The following is a 22,097-nucleotide window of genomic DNA, read 5'->3' on the forward strand; positions in this document are numbered from 1 at the left end:
TATTGTTCGCGCATCCTGATATTCCCTACCTGGACGATAATGGGGCTATTGTGGCCTCAGGCATAAACCGTTGTACAGGCAACTAGGGACGTCAACAGTCGCGCGCTACATCTGCCATTGTAATTGACGCTTCATATTATCACGTCCGCCAATTGTGATATATAACACCGTTATTGATTGATGAGACAAAGATTGTTTTGCATTTTCTAAAGAAGTATACTATGTCTAGCTTATTCTTATATGAAGCTAGCACACCGTGCCCAGGGGCCAAAGGGGCGAGAGCCAGCAATGAGAGCGGCAACGGAAGCGACCCGATGAGAGATCTGTGGGACGAGGACCTCGGAAATTACGACGACACGAGGAACATCGAGTTCACGACCGAGATCAGAGCACCGATTCTGGGAGCCAAACCGAAACGGCGAACGAGGACAACAACATCCTTTTCCATCCACAGTGATTATGACGAGAAACCACAAGCAACGGTTCGTTCCAAGGCGGGAAACAAATCAGCTGGAATTGCCCCTGCGAATCGTAAGACGTCCTTGCTCGCACAACCCGCGCAGCGGTTTCGTTCACGGCCCAGGGTGAGCTTTGTCCCTAGTCCGCTCAAACATTGTCAGCAGCACGACAAGACCGAGCCTGAGAAGAGAAGCACAAGACCGGATGTGCAGAAGAACAACGAGCTTCTGAAACGCATCAATGCCACAAGTGAAGAGGTCGTAGCCAAGCATGTTCTAAAGGATGCACGGCGGACTACGGCCTTTTTACCACCAGAGGACACGACTGCGGCCAGTGTTTTTATGGGCATTTTTAGCCCTCTTAAGTGTGATGTTGAGAATTATACTTCGAAAGTCTCGGATGTCTGCAACTCAGAGCCTCGGGTTACGAAGGAACGACAAGCGAAGCCGTCCATTGTAACGTCTTCCGGCCGGGTTCCATTGAAACCCAGCTCCAACATCGTTCAAGAGTCGTGCGACAGAGCTGATATTCCTGGCCAAAATGGAGGCAAGGAGAATATTCCCCCAGGAATGAATCTTGCCGGCCTTAAGGGAAAGAATTTCCGCCAAATGGACAAGCCTATGGACGATAAGTTGAATTACTCAAATCTTATATCCAGCAAGCCCCTTGCGACGAGAAAGGTAAATCAGCCTGTGAAAGTTCATAGCCAGTCCATCCTCAAGGCGTCAGTTTCAACTGCTGTCGGCGAAAGACGAACATTAAGTATTCGAACAAAAAACCCAGCGACGAGAAGTTGTACTTCATCAAGCGTCTTGAGTTCGAAGACCTCGGTCCTAACAGCAGACTCTACCAGCCGGAACGGCTTGAAGCATCTCCGCCATGAGTACCCGTTAGCTTCTGCGAGTATTACGAACCCTGCTATGTACAATGACAATTGGCTTTCACACCAGGAGGTTATACTGACACAGTTGATCAATGGAGTACTCAATCACCCCGCCAGAGAGGTGTCCGATCCTTCCATGCTTCGAAATGAGCTTCTTCAGCTCTACCAGGGAGCGTACTTTACAAACCTATACAAGAGACTCCATGCTTCGCTGGTGTACGGTGCTTTATCCATTCCAAAGGATGTCCTCAAAGAAAGACGGCTTCGGCAAGACTTGGGAATGAAACGAAAGTTCATCGACATCTGGGTCCAGACTTATGATTCGAATGCTCTGCGAGCTGCACTGGAAGCTGTCACAGGCAGGATAATTCCCCTCGCCAAAGCAAATGCCAGCAGCACACATAAATCGGCGAATGGAGCTTCTCCACACGAGAAAGCTCTAACGAAGAAACTTGCAAAATTCCTAGACGCATTTCTGATACAGAATCAGGACATGGATCGGAGTAATAGCGAGCATGACACGGACGATGAAGAAGCATTGGCTGGTACATATCGCCGAACTCTTCTTCGCAGTATGATGATGGTCATACTCCTAGATAAAGCTAGGACAAGCCCGAAGACCCTTCTTTCTCCGTGTTTGTTCCTGGCCTCGTCGCCATACAAGTCTTCTTCTGCTGTACTCCAGGCACTGACCCGATTTCTGCTACCTTCCTGCGGAAATGTCGGTAAAGCTTTTGCTCAGCTCAATTGCCAACTAACTTACGAACAACATCCACTCGAGGAGTACGACTTTCTGGTTTCCAACCTTGCAGTTGATCTGAGAGACGGTATTCGCCTGACAAGGCTCGTCGAGTTGCTCCTCTACCCATCGTCTCGCGCCGCTCCTATCTCCGATTGCCGATGGCCACTCTCTCGACATCTAAAATACCCATGTTTGAGCCGCGCGGTGAAGATGTCCAATGCAAAATTTGCATTAGAAGCATTGGCAAATACAGAGGAGGGGAAACAACTCACCACCGACATCCGCGCAGCAGACATCGTAGACGGGCACCGCGAAAAAACCATTGCGCTGTTATGGGGCCTTGTCAGCAACTGGGGTCTGTCTGAACTGGTTGATATAGACAGCCTGAAGAAGGAAATTTCGCGGCTGGAACGGAGATCTGATGTCGAATACAAGGATGACACACTCTCTGCGGACGATTCCGTTGAGAACAATGAGCCTATCAAGCTTCTTGGACAATGGGCATCCCTCGTCGCACAGCTGAGAGGCCTAGCTCTCAATAACCTAACAACGGACATGGCAAACGGCAAAGTCTACGAGTGTATTCTAGACGAATACGAAGGGTACATCTATAGCCAGAGCACGTTTACAGAAGTCAGAGCATCCCTGAGAGACCGTCTCCGAGCGCTGGGATGTAGCGAACAATTTAGTAAGTATCCTAACGATTTCGAACCATGGCCAATCTAAGCTAACATCATCAGTAAAAATCATCTCCCCTGGTTTAGAAGCCCGCATATTGGATACCCCATCCACAACCGGAGCACTTGCCTACCTGTGCTCTTGTCTCCTCCCGATTGCGAAACGGGCCCGCGCGGCGACGGTCATTCAGAGCGCCTGGCGACGAATGCTCGATCGTCGCGAAGCAGAGAAACGGGCCATGGCCAGGGATATTGCGCAGCAGTGCGCTGCGGTCGTTCAAACTAGGGATCGAATTCTTTGGGCGAAGAGCGTAATTGTGCATTGGTGGAGACTTAACAGGGCGAGACGCAGGAGAAGGAGAATTATCGTTGCGTCAGCGAAATCAACAACAATGAAGCGACAGTCAAGGATACCTGGGAAAACATCTACCAAAATTCCTCTGCGTTGCGTGAAATAGCCGCTCATTTGCTTTCCTTGCTCTGTATGAGGATTATGTGTCGAGTACCACAACCTCTTTTCTTATGGCATACATTTTTCCTTTTTTTCTACTGAAATGTGCGCTCTGCAGGCGGCCTCGTACTGTAGGTTTGTCCCTTTGCATTATGTAGACACGCCTGAATGGAGACATACTCACAAGTCGCTAGTATTATTTGTAGCAAGGTAGTCTCGTTCTAATCACCCCGAAGCCCCCTTTCCCTCGTGTGTTATCGCATGGCACTTTCTACAAATCTGATGTGTAGCAGATGCCAGGTCGGTTCAGGGCCGGACTCGGCCCATATTGGAATATTATGAGGTTGCTACATATCGTAGAACGGGAAAGCGCTCTAGTGAGTGGCGAGAAGGTAACGAGAAAGGTGATATTGCTGCTTCCTCTTTTCTTGCCAGTGCTCAGCCCAAGATAGGTTAAGAGGAAACGAGCCGTACGTAACAATTCAACATCCAGTGAGTAACTAGGCAGAAGAGAGAATCACACGCACACTTGACTATCTTCTCAACAGTAGGGAGTTTCGCTGTGATAGGTAGTCTCGTGCCTTTCCCTGATGTAGCCGTTCTATATGCTAGACTGGATGTCAACGCCGATATAAAAGTGATGAACCGGACTAGGCCCTTTCCCCATTAACAATCCAAACTCATATTCCCATAATTCTGTCAGTAAACAAGAAAATGGCGCTCTGCCATGGAACCCTTAGACGCCCGGACGGCCTATGCAGGATAGCGAGCTGCTCAACTACCATCAAAGCTACGGAATTGGTTTGAGGAAGACATACAATATAGTGGCGGCGTAAAGAGTCGGCCAGCCCTTGAAAGTGCTTGACTGGCCAGCTAATGTAGCTGGAGTCTCTAGAATGTGCAGTCGATGTTATTATATAGAAGTCGATGTGTCAATGGCGATTCCTTTCGCCTGTTATCTCAGCGCCAGCACTCCTTTACTATCATCAATAAATTCTACCAGCAGAACACCAGCATCGCTTTTAGACGAAGAGCACTGGTAATTCAGAGTAGGTCTGTGTTCACTGTGTCTTGGTAAAGGAAGAGTCCGATTGTCTATATAGCTCGATATTGAACTGAATCAGCCAGTCTGTATGTAGAAAACTAGCAATGCGTACAGAGTGGGCTATTGGCCACATATACTTGCGATAGATAGTTAGATTTATATCGTTCAGCGAGATATCCCAGGAATCTATCCCTTCACCAAAGAATTCGTCAAGCAGGATGGTCCTAATCACCTCTATCTACCTGGTTTTTGTATATCTATGCCTTGCCTAAGAGGACTGTCTGGCCTAACGCCCTTGGAGCTCGCAGTGAATTCTACCATACTATCAAGTAGGCGATCAGTGCTGGTCCATAGTCTTAGAACCTCAAACTGCTAGGTCCGTTACCGAGATTGGCAAGAGAATGAGAATAGACTATGCAGATACCTACCCGCCTCTGCCCTTCGACGATCCTCGATATACACGCCAATGACCTCACTCGACCAACACACTCAATGTACACAGTCAAGTTGTTTGCTACTTCCCTGGGCATCCACCAGATCGCGGCTGATTTGGCAGGTGCAGGGCTTACGAAGCCCGTTGATCTGCGCCGCCATGTTATGCGGCTACCTAATCTACCAAGCGATTTTGATCCTGCATCTGGGCTGTGCACTGCAGCCACAGAGGATATAAAACTTGTCTGGGACGTATTAGGGTTCAGGATCTGCATTCATATGAGCTTTCTCATGCAGGATGCCGCCCTGAGGTAATGTGGAGAGGCGCGTTTCATGCCCAGTAGCAGATACATATACTTGGCTCGAGAAATATGTAGTTGGCGAGGCAGTGCGCGTCCTTATCATGAGGGTTTCCTTTTGTCGGGTTTTTTCTCTTTTCTAATTTTTCCAGAAATTGATAATCAAATGATTCATCCTATTACAGCGATTTTCAATTCCATACGTACACAGCATTCAAAATTGAAAAATGAGGAACAGACTGAAGTCAGTTGGGTATTTCAGAGGTTGGAGGTTGGGCAGAATGACGTCAGTTATCTACGCTTGCTAACTACACCGAACTAACCGAACTACACCGTCTTCTTTGTGCTCAGTAATCATAATGGAAAGCTATAGCGGTGAGGTCAAAAGTGCCATAAGCGAACGTTCTTTCTGCCTTTTTCTGTTCAGTTCGTTTACAAATACTCTCACCGTCTGGTGGATTCTTCTAGAGCACGGCCGTGGCTGGCGAATATTGCCATCGTCATCGTCTTCGCCCAAGTGGTTTGTTACCATGCGTACGCCGTAATACACTCCAATTTATACTATAAAGAGATCGCTGAAAATAGCCCGGTTACCCGAGAGCCCACTCCTGTAAGGAAGGAAACGACTTAATGCCGTTATCATCATTGTTAAACCGTTCTTTGTTGTTTACTACTTTCGTAGGCCGGCATCAAACCTCGGGCAGCAAGCAAGCCACTTCGTAATGGTAATGCTTAGCTATCCCGGTTTCTGTTCTGTCGAGAATATTCCGCAGGAGTTTTCGTACTCCGTATTTCATGGATATACGTAAGTGGTATGCCTATGCGTGCTCACTTTCGTGCTATTTCTCGGGGAAATTCCAAAGGAGGACCTATTGTACGTGCCCGGAGACTCTGTAGCTTGCGCAAGCTCCAGGTCGCCAGGGTGGAGCGGCGCAAGGTATGACATGATAGTCACATAAGGCACAGGGTAGGAGAAGGCTGGCGTGTTTTCTATCCACATCTATGCGGGGAAGCCAATCCAAAACCTCGATGCGCTCCTTGCGCACATTGATCTTAACAGGGAGGGCTCGAAAAGCGCGTACAAAATGATCATAATGCAATAGTAATAGGTGAATATAAGCGCTGTCGCTGCGCGGGCTATAGTACCTGTTATGGCATCTGCCATGGCGCCCCTGGCCCCTGGCCTTGTATATGTCAATTCGCAAATTGTTTTGTCGGTTGAATCTGCGGGCAGGCAAGCAGCAGCACCATTGAGAATCCAAGACCAGAGTGTGAGCGCGGTCCTTGCTCTGTTTCGTTAATCCGGGCCATTATTGCGCGGCCCGGAATCTCGCAATCAGCCAGAGAGTACGCGAATATGGATTGATTAATACTTCATGTAATCAATTAGCTATCAGAACAGCATGTGGAAAGCAGGTGGGCTGAGGATATCGATTCTCTGGGCGCTTACCGTCGGCACAGAGTATGTCAAATATGAAGGCTGACGCAGACGCCGTTAATTCTACGGGGAACATAATAACAGACCGTTAGAATCGAAGGCTGCATGTAGTACCACTGAACGGTCGATTACGGGACTTTGGCGGCCGTTACTATCGACAGGGATTGTAAGCGACCATCTGTCTCACCGTACGATGTTGATTCGTGGTCATGGACAAGAGTAAGTAGATTGGACCTTGATACTCCGGTCATATGTGCGGCTGCCATGTTCTGGCCCCTGAACCCCTAGCCCCTGTGTTTCGCGGGGAATACGGGGAGGATGTTATGCAACGAGGGTGCAGATTAAGGGTAAAGTGGTTTTGTCTACATTGGGTAAGGGCAGGTGATGTCGCCGTGCTCGTCCTTTACAGTGTACAAATATTTCCAGCGATCCACAGTATTGTTTGAACCATGCACAATAGTCTGCAGGCTGTCGGGAGTCGAAGCATGCCAAGACAAGACGCAATTCGTCAATTCATCATTTCGCTTCTGCCTGCATATTAGTCAATGTGGTGATAGACGAAAATAGGACTTGATAGTTTACTGATAAAGATACTCTGAGGGAGAATGGGGCCTGGGCAGGGGCTGTGACGATCATCCAGAGCGGCAATCGTAGAAGCTTGGCATGCTCTGGCGCTCAACCAACGATCATCCTTTGTAAATCCTATTATGCAAACTCTCTGGAACCCTGATGCCTGCCTGGTACTCTCCTTGTCACAACACCGAGGATTCGGCGGCTAGCTAGTATGACGAGTGGCTTAGGAGGTAGCGGAAGACGCCAAGAGAGCATTGCGAATAGCCACGTCGATCACGCCTGATTTGTGAAGCATTAGTATTTCGGAATTGGACAGGCACTCCGTATAGGGATGACAGCGGCATGCAAATGTAGCCTATTGATTGAATCTTCGTCTCACGGGCATGCTCGGCCTCCAAAGTACAGCTCCAGACTCTGGACTCTAGAGAGTCTGGGATGTGATCGAGAATGGGTCTGGACCAGGGCCCTAAAAGGATCCTGAAGACAGTTGTGAAGATCACCGATCTGCCTTGTGTTCCAAGAGGTCATAATCCTGGGGCAGCAGGATGATCCACCATGTCCGGGGTGCCAACGCCGTGTGTTTTTTCCCCCTGCGACTCGTGCTGCCGGATATCGAGCATCACCGAAATCCGAAATGGAGGGAACCTGCTATCGCCAAGACTGTTTATGCACAGTGAGGCAGATGATCGACGACGATCTGCCGTCAACAGCAGACTCCAAGGCGCCCTCATTCCTCTTCTGGAGTCCCAAGAACCCGAAACAGACGCGGCTGTCAACGTACCCGACCTTTGCCTCTTTACGTCTTCTTGCCAGCTCTCGACCGGGTTGTGAAACTCCGTGTCAGTGAGTATTTGGAATCACTCTTGGCGCTGGCACTTGGCATGACTTCGTGTTCTGACTGTGCCTCTCTCTGGGTAACATTAGGCAGGCAAGGAGGAGATGGAATGCGCAGAAACAATACTCCGTAGTCCGTCCACAGTCAAACAAGAGGAAGAGGACAGCGGACATACTCAGCCCGAAATCCGGACTGGCTCGGCGGCTGATTGTTGACATCAGTGTGATTGTAAGCTGTGGTTGTAGTCGTAGTCGTAGTCGTAGACGTAGTCTCAATCTCAGTCACAGTCGCAATTGCAGGACCCCTGCCCACAGCCACCGCTCGAATTCCCAACTTCTTGGCATACAACGATGCTCCGTTGTACAAACAACAACGCAGACTCAATCTATTGCCGTTGCTCTCTTCTCCCCTTGGGCGTTGCCAAGCGCTGCTGTGGTATGAAACCCCATGTTTGTCTCGAACTGGGGGAGCAAGGGGCGGGTAAATGAAGCTACCTACTTTAAAAAAGACATGGCCATAATAAGTGTACTCCAATTAGACGCTTGGGCCTGCTTTGGAAAGAGAAGTGCATACTGAACATCCTTGGCACGCCTTGGCGGAAATCTTGGCTGTATCACTGATCGGCCCCCCTGAGTTGTAGACCGTCGATCATGAGATCAGTTGTATGCGTGCAAATGGCTCCCCAGCATTCCAGCAGAAGCACGATGGTGTAACTGGGACGGTCTGGAGCTGGCTGGCACATTCGAACATCGCTCAAACTGCCGAGAACGCATATCTGGCCCGCGAAACTGGACGAGCTTTACCCTTGCCGTGAGTCCAGTTGAGGGTGATGATGTTAGCGGGATTGAAAATTTCTTATGTCTTCTTATTCCATAAGCATAAATCGGACAAGAAAATGACCAAAGCAAGGATGAGGGGGTTTCGCAGTTCGGTCTCGTTACACAGCAGATAAGCTCTTCCAGCCATATTTCTCCGCGTTTTGTGACAGACGGTATCGAGTATGGTATTCCCATTACAATCGGCGGCAGGGTTCAGGTTACAGTGTCATCGAGGCGATTCTTCGATCGTTCTTCCGGAAAAGCGGAGGTGCATATGTCGAGGCGGCAACCGCGCGTAAGCTTGTGCGAAGTTTAAAGTGCTGCTTTTCGTCTGAGTAGCAATCATAGATTTAGTTTGGTGCAGCTTGCGTTCCATGAGAACGACGATTCAAAATGACCCGAGATGTTTAGCAATATAGACCTCTTTGTCTGTGCCCTCGACCATATGGATCAACCCAGGCGCACGGGTCAAAGGAATCCAGAGGCATCAATCATACAGCTCTAAGTCCAAGGTATCGAAGTTTCTATTGTTGCTCCAGAGATACCGCATTTGGCACACCATGCAGCCGCACAGGCGACCGGTGCAAATCCAAGAGACGAGCGCTGTCCCGTGCGCTGTGGAGATTTTACCTCCAAAATGCCTCATACAAACTTGCCGGTTATAATGAAAGCCAATATCCAATCAGGTTTTCGAGATCCAACATGACTTTCAGATCACTTGAGATATACTTGAGTTATCTTTGTAGATCTTCATAGTGGTTCGTGCACACGTTGGCAACGGTGATGATCAATGGAGCTGGGCTATGAATGAGATGATTGAAAACTTTCCTTTGAGCTCAGCCCAAAGACCGTGTGTATGGTAATTCGGATCCTGGCCATCTCCAATTTAGCCGAGCTACCCCTCTGTGAGTGACAATTCATAACATCCACTGCTCAAATCGTTGGATTGGCATGCAGTGATTGCCCCATCCAGAGACGGGAAGAAAGCTGCCTATCCTTGGGCGGCATACGGCTGCTCTGCAGGCGCTGATCCATCTTTCGAGGACAATGCTGGAGATACCTACTTCCATCATAATATATGGCGATGACGGACGGTTCGTGGACTACCTCGAAGAATTCAATCCCGCCTAAGACCACATGGCGAAAGTGTTACTTTTTCAACACGTGCGAGCACGCATGCATAGCAATGAAGTAGTACTGTGTGATTTGAAACCTCGTATAAGTGGTGCCAACCAACGAGATAGTGGAGAGTCCCATAGCTGTGAAACGTCAACATTATCCGACAATCAACGCTTAACGCGTACTGAGTAGGTATCCAGTACTATGGACGCAATTAGATTGGATCCATAGGTTTGGCTCTCAGCTGAACACCTACTCAGAGTAAGGCGCCGGAAGAATCGATTCCTGAATGCGAGTTTGTCCCTCGTGCTCGTATCCTCAAGGCTTCTTAGTTGCATGCAGCGCGTAAGCGAAACCAATTGCGCTAGGCTGAATGACTGATATTAATGTATCTACCAGTTTCTGATTGCTGGAGAACATACGAAATATAGAATCGTTGATCGAATGAGATCGCTCCTGGTGCTGATATGGTGGGGGAATCCTTGATCAATCTGAAGCTTGTCCAGCGAAATGAGATCCCAAACACCAAGATTGTCGGTGAGTTTGCGCTGACCACCCCACTTTCTGTGAGCGAGGGCCGATTATCGGATCGCAGCTGGCCCCTGAATGGGCTGCATGAATATTGTGGGGGAAATTACTGCTTCTTCTGGATGCCGGTCAGGACGACAGATGATCATCGTTGGCGTTGCGCGCCAAAGCTTCGCCGTCAATGCTTTGCATCATGGACTGGTGTATATCAGCATATTCTCGCACACTCGCGAGTTGCAATGCTGTAGTAACGATAGAATATGACCCGTGGACCGATTGCGTGGAACTCAAATCCGAGCTTTCTACTTGGTTCCACTGTGCCGTATGAGTTGTAGAGTGGTATTGGCACTCGTAGTTCATCATCATCCGTCCCGTGTGGTTGTTTCGGTAGCACTCGATGGAGGAATGAGACACGGCGGCTTTGCGGTCCTGATGTGGTTTGAGTGCCAGCTCTCTCCGCTCTCGTGCGTCGAGTCTAAGTGTCGTATAGTCGATGATAATAATACTAGTTTCATATAAGGAAGACAAGTGGTAGTAACTAACCTCCATCAAACTCACTACGTCATGGGGTACCGGCTTAGCGGGTGAGCTACTACCGGAAAGAGAAGGTGCTAGACAACCAATACCAAGCATTCTTATTATGTTGGCGCTGCTATAAGGGTCTGTGGTTAATTACGGAGGAGGGGCCACAACAATGTGAAGCGCGTAGAGCGCCGTGTTTTGAACCTTTGGAGGAAGAGCTCCGTCATCTTGGTGCCTCCAGTCCTTGGAGTCACTTGGACGGCTCGCTCTTTGATGCTTGGGGTTGAATGTTGGGATCCTGGAATTGGTGGACGCCATCTCACCAGGGAAAACCACGGCTTAGATCGGTGTCCCAGGCACAATTCGGGCCCTAGGGTCGACAGTCTTTGGCTACAGTGACAGAATAGTTCCCTTGACTCTCGTTGTTTCGAGTCACCAGCACCAGTGAGTATTTGCCCTCTTAGTAAAGAGCAGCTGAACAGAAAACTCGGGAAGGAAAGGCAGCCGGAGGCCTGTCGTCCCTCCAAGTCGGAACTGAATGCCGTGGTGGTAATTTAATTACGCGCAGGTGACGGCGCGAAGATGCCCCGGTGGGTTAGGGCCAGCCCTTCGCATGGGGGCGCCGCAATGCACGGATGATGATGGCGAAGGCGAAGACGAGAAACAGGCAAAGACGGCAACAGCTCGTGCCGCCATCTGAGTGCGTCTTCGTGGGGAAGAACTTGGAGACGGGAAAAAAAAGTTCATTGCCTGAAATACTTCGAGATTGCTTTTTCTCCCAGATGGCAGCTTAGATCTGTGTAACATTCAACACGAGCAGTCTTGCCGCCGCCGGGAGGACAGCATGAAGTATATGGACTTCTAGAAACCCGTCATCGTATGTGAGAAAATAGAGCGTGCCTTGAACAGCCTTGCTGTCGAGTTGGGTTTCCTTCTTGGGATGGCCTCTCAGCCCAGGAGTGCCGAGGAGATGTCTGTCCTAACCTCAAAATCCCTCATAGTAAAAGACTCGGCAGTGCTGGCAGTGAGTGACTTGGTCAGGACCAGCCTTGCCCGGCGGTTGAGACCGACTCCTAATGAACCCGACTCAAGAAAAAATACGTACAAAGCGAGGCCGTTCTCAATCTTAATACTTTATCCCTCTGGCAGTCTTTGACTGCTTCGTTCAACCTCGCTTTTGATGGAACATCAAAGAGGCAAAACGTCAGTAGCCGCAGGTGCCAGGAACCGACGATGCCGCTGTCTGCAACCCATCGGGTTTTGGCTCAAGCCCGCCATCTTGGTCTGCGGTTTCGGCGGGGTTGATTGGACAAAGCGTCTGCTGAGTAATAGATATCTTCCAATCAATACCAAGATTACAGGCAGGGTTTTGGAGACCTTGGTGGCGATCCGGCGTGATGATACCGTGGCTTTGAATACAGCGTCCTGACGAACTTACCGTACCACGATACAGTTACCATTTATAAAGAATAATCAAATTAGAAAAAACGAATTTTATTTTCGCTTTTGGCTTTAGCTCTGCAGAGGAATCCACACCACCGACCACTAACCCCCCTCCGCCCGCTCTGCGTCCCTTATTACTTTTTTTCCGATCTGCTTTGCATTCCTTCTTCCTTTCTCCATCGATTCCGATCTTCTTCACCTGCCAACTCACACTTCTTCTGTTTCTTCGGTCTCACAAGGCGCGTCTTCTTCTGGCGCTCCTGGAGCTGCCACCCTTTGAAGAAGGCGTGAATTCCTCTTGTTCTTGGCTGCATCGCCCTGTCTTTTCCCTGCTACCTAATTCTGCTGCACCTCTCACATATTTCACTTATACCTTCACACCCACCATGTCTCTTATATTATAGTCCTCCTTCGTCCACCTCTGGGCTTCACATTCGGACGATCGTTCGATCGGCTACTGCTGATCGATCTTGAGAGCTGCTCTTCTCCTATTCTTCCATTGCCGCCTTGCCTACGCCGTCGAGTCACCATCTCTACCATCCCACATCCAACCACGATCTCATCTACGATTCCGTCTCTCACCTCCCGATGATCGTCTCTCAATCTCGAAAACGATGGTACATCTACTCCGCGGTGATCGACCAATCTTTTCGGTACATCACCTGTTGAAGATGCTTCTCTCATCAAACCAGTCCAAGCCCACGGACGAAACCACCGACGTGCCTGAGGACATGGACGAGCCTCCTGATCATCGTTACCTGGATACGTCTGCCGTTATGGATGATGGTGTGGTTTATGTCAAGTCCCCGGCCAAACTCACTGATCACAAGGAATCCCTCCTCACCCGGGCTCTGAAGAGCAGCCCCGAGTTCGGTCCCACCGACCAAAGTACATCCACTCACGAACATACCTTCTACCATTCATATTCATATACAAACGCCAGCGGCATTTCGACTGCCGAATTGACCAGTGATGGTGGCCTCACAAGCCCATCACTATCTCACACCCCGAGTCCTCCACTACCTTCACGCATGACTAGTCGGGCTCCCGCCACAGCTACTAACGGCAAGGAGCTCGGTGCTGGTAGCGGTGAATCTGCCGTGGAAGCGAACCTTGGCCGTAAAAGATGCATCAGCTTTGCTTGTGGGCGAAAGGCCGAAGATCAGAAACCACAGGCCCCAACGCCACGCGCGGAATCGGCCACTAAATCCAACGAGCAAGCCCCAGAGTTCAAACGCAAGACGACCCTAACGTTCGTGTGCCCTGCAAGGGACCCCGAGTTCAGGCGAGAGCGATCTCCTACTCGAGCATGCTCCTTACGAGCTCGCCCCCGTGGATCTCCTGCACCGTTTGCGCGCAAGGCTTCGCCCGAGAAACAAGCCTCGCTGCCGACTGTCGCCACCCGGGAGCCAAACACCCCACCAACGCAGAACACTCTACCAACCCAAGAACCAAAGGCACTCGAACACTACAGAGGAGTCCCGATGAAAGGCTTGGGCAAATTTGAAGACTCGGAAGCAACTAGGTTTCACGAGTTCGGAAGCTCTTTCGAGGAGGATGCCGAATGGGTCAATCGGGAGGCTGACTACAAGGATAAGATTACTTTGAACGACTGCATGAAGAAGGAAAATGCCATCAGGAAACTCGCCGAGGAGGCAGAAGAGGAGGCCCTCGACGAAGAGGAGGAGGATGCCGATCTTCCGGATGATTCATCCACTTTGCATGACTTCTCCTCCGACGATGACGATGGAAATGAGTCTGATAACGAGGCTGGCTTCGCTGAATCCGATGAGAGTGACGATGGCTCTGAATACGGCTTCTGGGCTCCTGCTAGTACGACAGCTGCCACGAGTCCCCTCGAACATCCTCGACTTCCCATCAGCCGCAGGGACTCGGCAATGTCTTTCGACTCAATGAATGAGGAACATCCGCGTACGAACTGGCCGCCAGCTCTCGCTGGAAAACCGACAGGTCGGCCGATTAAGATCCCCAGATTACGTCCTGGCACCCCGGATCTTCCTGACAGTACCGATTTCGTGTGCGGAACACTGGATGAGGACCGACCCTTGGAGGTTGCCTACAAATCCTGCCTCGAGCAGCGACGTCTTTCCAAACAAGTCATCATTCCTCAGGATATTGATCCAAGCTTTCCTACCTCCGACATTGACGACGATGACGACGACGATGACGATGAGGAGGTCAAGGGCTCTGGCTTACTAGACGAAGGGCCTCGAGGTCGATCAGGCGGGGAGCAATCACGGAGGGTTTCGCCTCACCCTTCGCCAAAACGAATGATTTCACCCCCACCTCGTCGCCATGGCAGAGCGTCACCCAAACGTCTTCGTTCTCCGCCGCCTCCGATCAAGCTCAGGTCGACTGCGAATGGTGGAGTAAAAGGCGCTCCCACCCTGCATCATGGCCTCAACATCAGCGAGCTAGTCCAGCGGCCCGTGCTGGCTCGCACAAAGTCACTCCCTCGCACACCCAACCCTTTCTTCGCAATGGAAAGCTCTCATCGCTGGTCTGGTATCGTGCCAATTCAAGAATCCCACGAGCGTGAATCGTCACGTAATCGAGAGATCCATACCCGGGGTCCTGTTGATATCGTCGAGGGCCTAGAAAAGAAACGCCAGAAGCGAAAAGAAAAATTTTGGCGCCAACACTGTCGCAAAGCTGCCAAAGAGCAGATGGAGCGACGCCCTATTCCCGGAAAAGGTGCTGAACGCATGAAGGAGCTTGGTCTCGAGGTCGCTGAAAGGACGAGAGCCTTTGGCGTCGGTGAGAGCTCCCAGCTTGTCCTTTCCGTCTAGACACCTTTCCTACGGTTGAGAGAAAATCATCCACCTCTTATTGTATATACTTGGATGACTCTTACCGAACCCTCCGACACTGCGGTCATTACGTGTCCACGTCTTTCTCTACCATCTCCCTTTCGACACACTCGCTTTGGGAAGGTCTTTGTGTCTGCATTTACACGGCGGTCGCTTTCTCTTCTTGAACATACTTACCTATTCTTTCATTTTTACTCTTATCCCCTTCACCACCTTTACTACCGCTTTTAGTGTATGACTGTCTTTGGGAGCTTTTTACTGCATCAGGGTGGTTACGGAGTAGTATACCCCTTGCTTTGGCTTTGAGACTGTAGAACTGGGTGCATAGCCATGATTCTTACAAGAGAAGTTAAGATAAAATAATCAAATTGACAAATCAAATAAATACGATAATCAAAAGCAAGTTTTGTAAGATCCAAAGTCCTCTTTAGCAGTGATTTGGCACAAATAGCCCAATCATCGCGGCTATTGGGTTAGCCGCTCGGCTAGGTAAGCGCCCAACCAAGCGCCCGGTCTCAACGTCACTTTGGCTGGCCACCGCAATCCTGTTCTTTTTGCCTGTTGACCAGCACAGACAACCATAGCCCGCCGTTCTCAATCAGTTCCACAGATTGCAAGACTTTTCGTCAAGCTCTGACTCGATTTCAAAATGTGGATTATCAACTGGTGTAAGTCTGCTGTGTTTTGACCTTGTCTCCCTATGATCGTTCGATACCTGGCCTGACCTAGAACCGGTTTCACCTGCAAACCGGCTCATCCGCGTCTTGGTGCTGTTATTTGCAAGCTATCAATCTATAAAGAGCTTTACTAATGGTCTGATGTTCGTTTGAGACAGTTTACGACATTCTCGCGTCTCTTGGTTTGCTCAACAAGCATGCCAAGCTCTTGTTCCTGGGTCTTGATAATGCTGGAAAGACGACCCTTCTGCATATGTTGAAGGTATGTTAACAGTATTTGTGGCTTGGATTGAGAGTATTCGGATGGGAAATAGAGTTTACTCCGCTTGAAGAATCGGTTAGAAGTGAAACAAAAGCTGACGAGGTGAACTCATTCAGAACGACCGAGTTGCCATCCTTTCACCCACCGCTCACCCAAGTACGTTATCACATCGACTCACCGCATCTCAGATTACGATAGAGAGTGCGGAGGATTGGATCAATAATGGAGACTAACTCAGACACAGCATCTGAGGAACTTGTCATTGGAAACAACCGGTTCACAACCTTTGACTTGGGTGGTCACCAGCAGGGTGAGTCTAGCCGAATCCATGCGTTCCAAACTTTGATTCTGAACAACAATACTAATGCTGTTAACATCAGCCCGCCGCCTGTGGAAAGATTATTTCCCAGAAGTCAGCGGAATTGTCTTCCTCGTCGACGCCAAGGACCACGAGCGCTTCCCCGAGTCCAAGGCGGAGCTCGATGCCCTCCTCGCTATGGAAGAGCTCTCCAAAGTTCCTTTCCTCGTCCTTGGAAATAAGATTGACCACCCTGACGCCGTCAGCGAGGACGAACTTAGACACCAGCTTGGTTTGTACCAGACGACGGGTAAGGGTAAGGTGCCGCTTGAGGGGATCCGGCCCATCGAGGTGTTCATGTGCAGTGTTGTTATGAGGCAGGGTGAGTTCTACCTCGCGATTATTTGTGCATTTCTCTTTTGTGGGTGGTGAAAAACTAACTTTTATCCTTTGTTAGGATACGGCGAAGGTATAAGGTGGCTATCTCAATATGTCTAGACAAGCTAGCTACCAACCTGTGCCGCAACGCGCCTTTTCACGAAATCGTCAATCTCCGTGTAATTGTTATTCGTATGACCGGAGACTTATACCCACTTCATCAACTGAAAAATCTGCACAACCATAGCCGTCAGTTCCCAGTCTACCTCATCACCCCTCAGAACGGACCAAGTACATTTCAGTTATGGAATCTTGCCCCCCTTCTTCTACACTTCCCATTCTCAATGATTACTACTTAGCCAGCCAGCAAATCAGTCAACCATTCATCCATTGATCTAATTAGCTGCTCACGCAAACTCTATGACAAATGTGTGCCTACTCTTCCTTCGCCTATGTCATTTTAGAAAGTTGGGAAATCTATTTTTTTCCCTCGTGGATTATGGTCGTTGCTCGCTACATCGGACTAATTAGAGGCTCTAGGCTGTCTGGGTGTGTGACAAGTCGCTGGAGGAGCCCGTTGGATTTGGTCAATATGCTAAGGCGCTCTGGATAGTCATATATACTTAACCATGAATTTCAAGGGCCATATTTCAATGCCATCACGAGATCGGGAGCAGAACACTCATTACCTCGAATATGTCCTAGTAGCACATCTGTCACACCCCCTTATCGCACCTCCCCGGATTTCTGTTGCAGCTCAGATTTGCAATGGTACTCAGTTTAGGCAAAACACATATGACTCCCAAGATGCAAGCAGTAAAATCTTTGATCTTTCAGCGATATCACTCTTGGTTGGGTGGCTTGGTTATTACAAGATTTGTCAGAACCGGACTGACGAAATTAACTAAGAATACTTAGTAGAGGGTAGAGTTAAATACAGCAAAGCAACCGTACGTACATAACTTTGCCGGGTTTCCTGTTTAGCTTTGTTTTCAATCTTGGCCGTTGTGGATGAACATACATCATGAGGCTAAATAAAGTATTCTACGAGTCCAAAGCCTCAACCCTACAAGATAATATTAAGTCAGTTAAACAAACAAAACATGCAGATACCAGCACCTGAGGGGAATAGTACTTACTAGCTTTGTTTAGGACTTCGGCAACCAGGCCATAATGATTATCAAGCGCGAAAAAAAAGGTAAAAAGATATGCCCCCACACCGGATTGAACGATGGACCTTTGCATCGCGGTACAAGCTAGGCTAGTACAAGTGCAACGCTCTACCACTGAGCTATAAGGGCAATTGATGCATAGGGATTATAATTAGTAAAACTTGTACAAGCACATATTCTTGCTCAATTACATTCCCCGCGAACATGTTGCTTAACCATCATGTAACCTAGAAAGCCTTTTTAAGTTTCCAATCGAGACCCTGCTACACGTCGTTGTTTGTAGGTCGAATGCTCAATGGGCCTCCTTATCATCCTTCATTGGATATAATAAGCAATAAGTCTCGTAGGGAGCAATATGGAGATATCCTTCCTAGAGCAAAGCTCTCCGAGGGCTAAAGTGGTGGATCACCTGGTCGTCCTCTATCAGGGCCGAGGCGAACGGCATAGTTTCGCTTGCAGGTAAGGCTTCGACTGCGGTATTAACTTTAGCGGTGATCCAAGGAGGAGCTCCTAGGATCAAATCATAACAGGGTTGATGGTGTCTGTTGGCGGCAATGGTAACGATTCCAGCTATCCTTCTAGTTCGAGTTAAACATATCCGAAATCAATAAGTTCATACAAACTTATATATAATAGGGGCCTTGTTTGTACTAACACCCTTCAGCAAATCACTTGAGTTGAGCGTTAGTGGGGTCCCATGGAGAATCCTATCATGTCCTAAATACACTTAAGCGAGATGCAGTATAACATGGTTGTTTAGACAGATACACAGGATACAACTGCCACAGCTCGAAGGACCATTGAAGCACAATTATGGTCCTAATATAAAGCTGTTGCTGCGAACATGACATCATTAGCCCTTATAGCTCAGTGGTAGAGCGTTGCACTTGTACTAGCTTAGCTTGTACTGTGATGCAAAGGTCCATCGTTCAATCCGGTGTGGGGGCATTTGTTTTTCCGCCGGCATATTTTTATTCGGTTGCCTTTTTTTTCCCTTCATCTCCTCGCCATGAATGTTGTTTGCTACTTAGAACTAGGCAAGCACGCAACTTGTCAGTCAGGAGACCAAATTTGACGCTGTAGCCAGTTGATTGATAGTGTCGTCCAGGCAGTATCTACTGCAAGTGCTATTACTGCTAGAAGGATGAGCGCTCGTATCTCAGACCTTGGAAGGTCACGCGAGAAGCTCGGGGTCCAGGGTAGGAGCGCATATTCAAATAGACAGAGGTCGCGCGAGCAATTACTCAAACCAGACGGAAGTGCATGAAGAGAATTAAGCGCGGTATAGAATCTTGGTACACATTCCAAAGACACTCGAAGAGGGTGTCCGTTGTTTATCTGCTGGGCGCAGCGCACTCACAGACAAGAGGATTTTAAAGCGGGAAATAGAAAGACGCAGAGGAACGAGGCGGGAGAGCAGTAAACACAGGGAGGAGCAGCAGCACAGAAAGAACATCGAATAGAAACACCAAATGCAGCCGTTGCCTTCCCTTCCTCTGGTAAATGAATTCACATAAACGAGAGGTAAAATGGATGCATTGAGGAAATGAGAAAAGAGGTAGACATGAACAAAAGGCGGCGAAGATGAGGAAAAGAAGTAGGAAAAGGAGAACACCAATCCCTATTGTGAGCACAAAGTACCTTCCGTATAGAAATAGAACATGATCAGCGTAAAGAGTCAAGTCGGAGTCGCTGGAATTTAGGATGCGGGGAGGAAATTGTGGCGATTCTCTGCATGTCGTATAGTCCTCTCGAGAGGTTGAGTCATGTCGTTACTTCCGATCGTCTCAATGCAAATAATATCGATGTCGTGGGATGCTGAATCTCTCGTGTACTCACGCGGATATGGCGTTTCTATCTCCGCCCGAACCTGCTGAACATGGAAAAGCTCGTATGCTTACTTCTTTTGCTTTCGCGGAGGAGTGATGGGTCGGCCTGAGCTCATTGCCCCGTAAACGTACTTTTGTTTTTTCTCTGCTGGTTTCAGAATCTGGTAGAAATGAAAGACCTCATGTTAGCATTAATCCTTTGCACCGGCACGCATAAGAATCGGAGAAAAGAAAACATACCTGGAAAGAGCACAATAAACTCTCATCCACACTCATCATTGCACCAGCATTATCGAACTCTCCACAGTAGTTCGGAGCGCTGAATAGTGTAACCAGCTGCCTCTTGGAAAAGAACTCGTAGCCGTCCTCAACGACTTGATGTGCGCGGCATATCAAATCCATATCATGTTTCTGGAGGAAACGCGATACTACGTCCGGTCCAAATGTGAATGAAACACCTCGGTCATTTTCGCTCCATCCCGTGATATCTTTGTCAGGATCGGACCATAGAAGGTCACACAGGAGGCCGCAATCGGGGATCTATATCAGTCAGCAAATCAAAGCCTTGAGCTTTGTGGAGCCCGGCAGAGCATAGAATTGGTGCATTCTGGTGTAAACTTGACGACCCAGCTAAAGATACTCTTTGTATCATGGAGGGGCCAAGAAACGGAAGTGGAATGAATAGATACGCCTGGAGACTTACATCAGTGGGACGCATGACACGGCGGATCTGTTCCATGGAGTTGAGGTCAGGGCTCAAACCACCGTGCATGGTAAAGATTTTTTCATCAATGATAGCCGCGATGGGAAGGCAGTTGAAACAGTCTGTGAAGGTCTTCCACAGCTTGATGTTATACCTCCGCTTGCACTCATCGTAGAAACCGTAAATACGGTTGATAGAAGCGCACTCGTGGTTCCCCCGAAGAACGAAGAAATTCTCAGGATACTTGATCTTGTAGGCAAGAAGAAGGCAGATCGTCTCGAGTGACTGCTTGCCACGGTCAACGTAGTCTCCGAGGAAGAGGTAGTTGGCTTCCGGTGGGAAACCACCGTATTCGAAGAGGCGGAGTAGGTCGTAGTATTGGCCATGGATATCACCGCAGATCTATGAGCGCAGACTTGTTAGTCTGCAGAACAGGCGTGCGGACCTCGCCCAGTGGCTAAGAAGAGCATCATTACCTTGATAGGTGCCTCCAACTCAAGTAGGATGGGCTGAGAGATAAAGATTTCCCTCGCCTTTGTGCAGAGATAGCGGATTTCCGATTCCAGAAGTTGGACTTGCTTTCCGGGCCGGCTGCCCCTCACCTCCAGCAGTCTGTCAATGATAGAATCCAGATCCACGTCCTGATCGGCCATGGCGTTTTACCCCAACGAAGGACGAGATACCGAAAGCAATGAAAGGGGGAAAAAGGAAAGGGAAAAAGAAAAAAAAAAAAAAGAATAGTTAAACAGGCGTCCGGCGACGAGAAAAGAAGGCGAGAGGATAGCTAACGGAGCGGTCGGTTCAGTGTACGATAGATGACGCGGCGCCTACGGACTGTCAGAGGAAGCAAAAGTGTTAGAAAGACCTTTGGCCAAACGAACACAGTAAAAAGAGAATGAAATTTGGTAAATAGATTCTGTAGGCGCGTGCTCAATGCGCGAAAGAAAAATTCATCGTGGTTTGAGGGGAGATAGCGATAGGAGAGAGGGGCGTGGAATTTGCTTACCAAACAGGATCTGGTGAAGTCGAGGTCGAGAGGCGGGAGCAGGCCGGATGGCCCTGGTGAGCGAGGGAGGGGGGACGAAGAGGTCGAAGGCCGCGCGAGATAAGATGACTTAGAAGACGCAAATACCGAAGGTGATGATAAAGCGCGTAAATAGCGACAAGAGATGCGGCTCCGGGAAAAGCGACCGGAGGGTGAAGAGGGATTCAACAAGAGGCCGCGGTCGGTGTTGAAAAAAGGGAGCAAAAAGCGGCACGCAGCAACGGGAAGATTTGTGTTGTTGGGGCAGGGGGCGAGCAAAAGACGCGATATGAAGTTAAGCAGAGATCTTCAGAGTATGCTTAGGACTGCAGAAGACGCCGGGAGGGAAAGCTCCTGAGGCAAAGTTCTATCGGAGAAGACGCTGGTGGCGCGAGTGGAGGAAAGAAGTACAGGCAACTAAGCGGAAGGGGATGTGGATGTGAAAGTGGATGTGAAATGGATGGCAATCAAGGGATCGGTGTTGGCCGACCAGATACCAGATCAACTCGAAGCAGTTGCACGAACAGCAGACTTCTATACAGGGTAGGTCAAAGATGAAGTAGATTGCGAGGATTCGAGCTCACCAAAAGAAGCGATCGAAGCAAGACAACAGCTGCTTTGGTTGGAGGAGGGTTGAGTCTCGATGATTTCAGCTGAGG

At 49.1% G+C, this 22,097-nt stretch overlaps 6 protein-coding genes across 6 annotated transcripts, besides 1 other annotated feature; 5 read left to right on the plus strand and 1 right to left on the minus strand.

Annotated features, from left to right (window-relative positions):
* Positions 1-22,097: part of a sequence feature (contig 1.7 1..773302(-1)) that runs on past both edges of the window.
* sha1 (putative calmodulin-binding protein Sha1) lies at positions 222-3,219 on the plus strand (the record flags this gene model as incomplete). The annotated part of the gene is made up of 2 exons (XM_652926.1): positions 222-2,772; positions 2,825-3,219. The coding sequence occupies 2 exons, from the start codon at positions 222-224 to the stop codon at positions 3,217-3,219; spliced, it is 2,946 nt and encodes a 981-aa protein (XP_658018.1).
* ANIA_11269 (uncharacterized protein) lies at positions 5,784-6,465 on the plus strand (the record flags this gene model as incomplete). The annotated part of the gene is made up of 4 exons (XM_050613412.1): positions 5,784-5,793; positions 5,902-5,925; positions 6,132-6,259; positions 6,379-6,465. 4 exons carry the CDS (start codon positions 5,784-5,786, stop codon positions 6,463-6,465), a joined length of 249 nt encoding a protein of 82 aa, XP_050469230.1.
* On the plus strand, positions 7,555-8,968 carry ANIA_00413 (uncharacterized protein; the record flags this gene model as incomplete). The annotated part of the gene is made up of 6 exons (XM_652925.1): positions 7,555-7,672; positions 7,710-7,842; positions 7,924-8,062; positions 8,213-8,269; positions 8,475-8,644; positions 8,740-8,968. 6 exons carry the CDS (start codon positions 7,555-7,557, stop codon positions 8,966-8,968), a joined length of 846 nt encoding a protein of 281 aa, XP_658017.1.
* On the plus strand, positions 12,506-15,489 carry ANIA_00412 (DUF2457 domain-containing protein). The gene has a single exon (XM_652924.2). The coding sequence runs from the start codon at positions 12,879-12,881 to the stop codon at positions 15,072-15,074; it is 2,196 nt and encodes a 731-aa protein (XP_658016.1). The 5' UTR covers positions 12,506-12,878; the 3' UTR covers positions 15,075-15,489.
* sar1 (Arf family GTPase sarA) lies at positions 15,682-16,830 on the plus strand (the record flags this gene model as incomplete). Its single annotated transcript, XM_652923.2, has 6 exons — positions 15,682-15,763; positions 15,931-16,034; positions 16,151-16,190; positions 16,279-16,344; positions 16,415-16,714; positions 16,790-16,830. Exons 1-6 carry the CDS (start codon positions 15,745-15,747, stop codon positions 16,828-16,830), a joined length of 570 nt encoding a protein of 189 aa, XP_658015.1. The 5' UTR covers positions 15,682-15,744.
* glcA (type 1 serine/threonine-protein phosphatase catalytic subunit bimG) lies at positions 19,280-22,043 on the minus strand. The gene is made up of 5 exons (XM_652922.2): positions 21,421-22,043; positions 20,891-21,248; positions 20,415-20,816; positions 19,952-20,251; positions 19,280-19,872 (listed from the first exon to the last, which is right to left on the minus strand). The coding sequence occupies exons 2-5, from the start codon at positions 21,065-21,067 to the stop codon at positions 19,780-19,782; spliced, it is 972 nt and encodes a 323-aa protein (XP_658014.1). The 5' UTR covers positions 21,068-21,248; positions 21,421-22,043; the 3' UTR covers positions 19,280-19,779.

Source organism: Aspergillus nidulans, chromosome VIII (assembly GCF_000011425.1).
Source record: "Aspergillus nidulans FGSC A4 chromosome VIII".
Lineage (NCBI taxonomy): Eukaryota > Fungi > Ascomycota > Eurotiomycetes > Eurotiales > Aspergillaceae > Aspergillus > Aspergillus nidulans.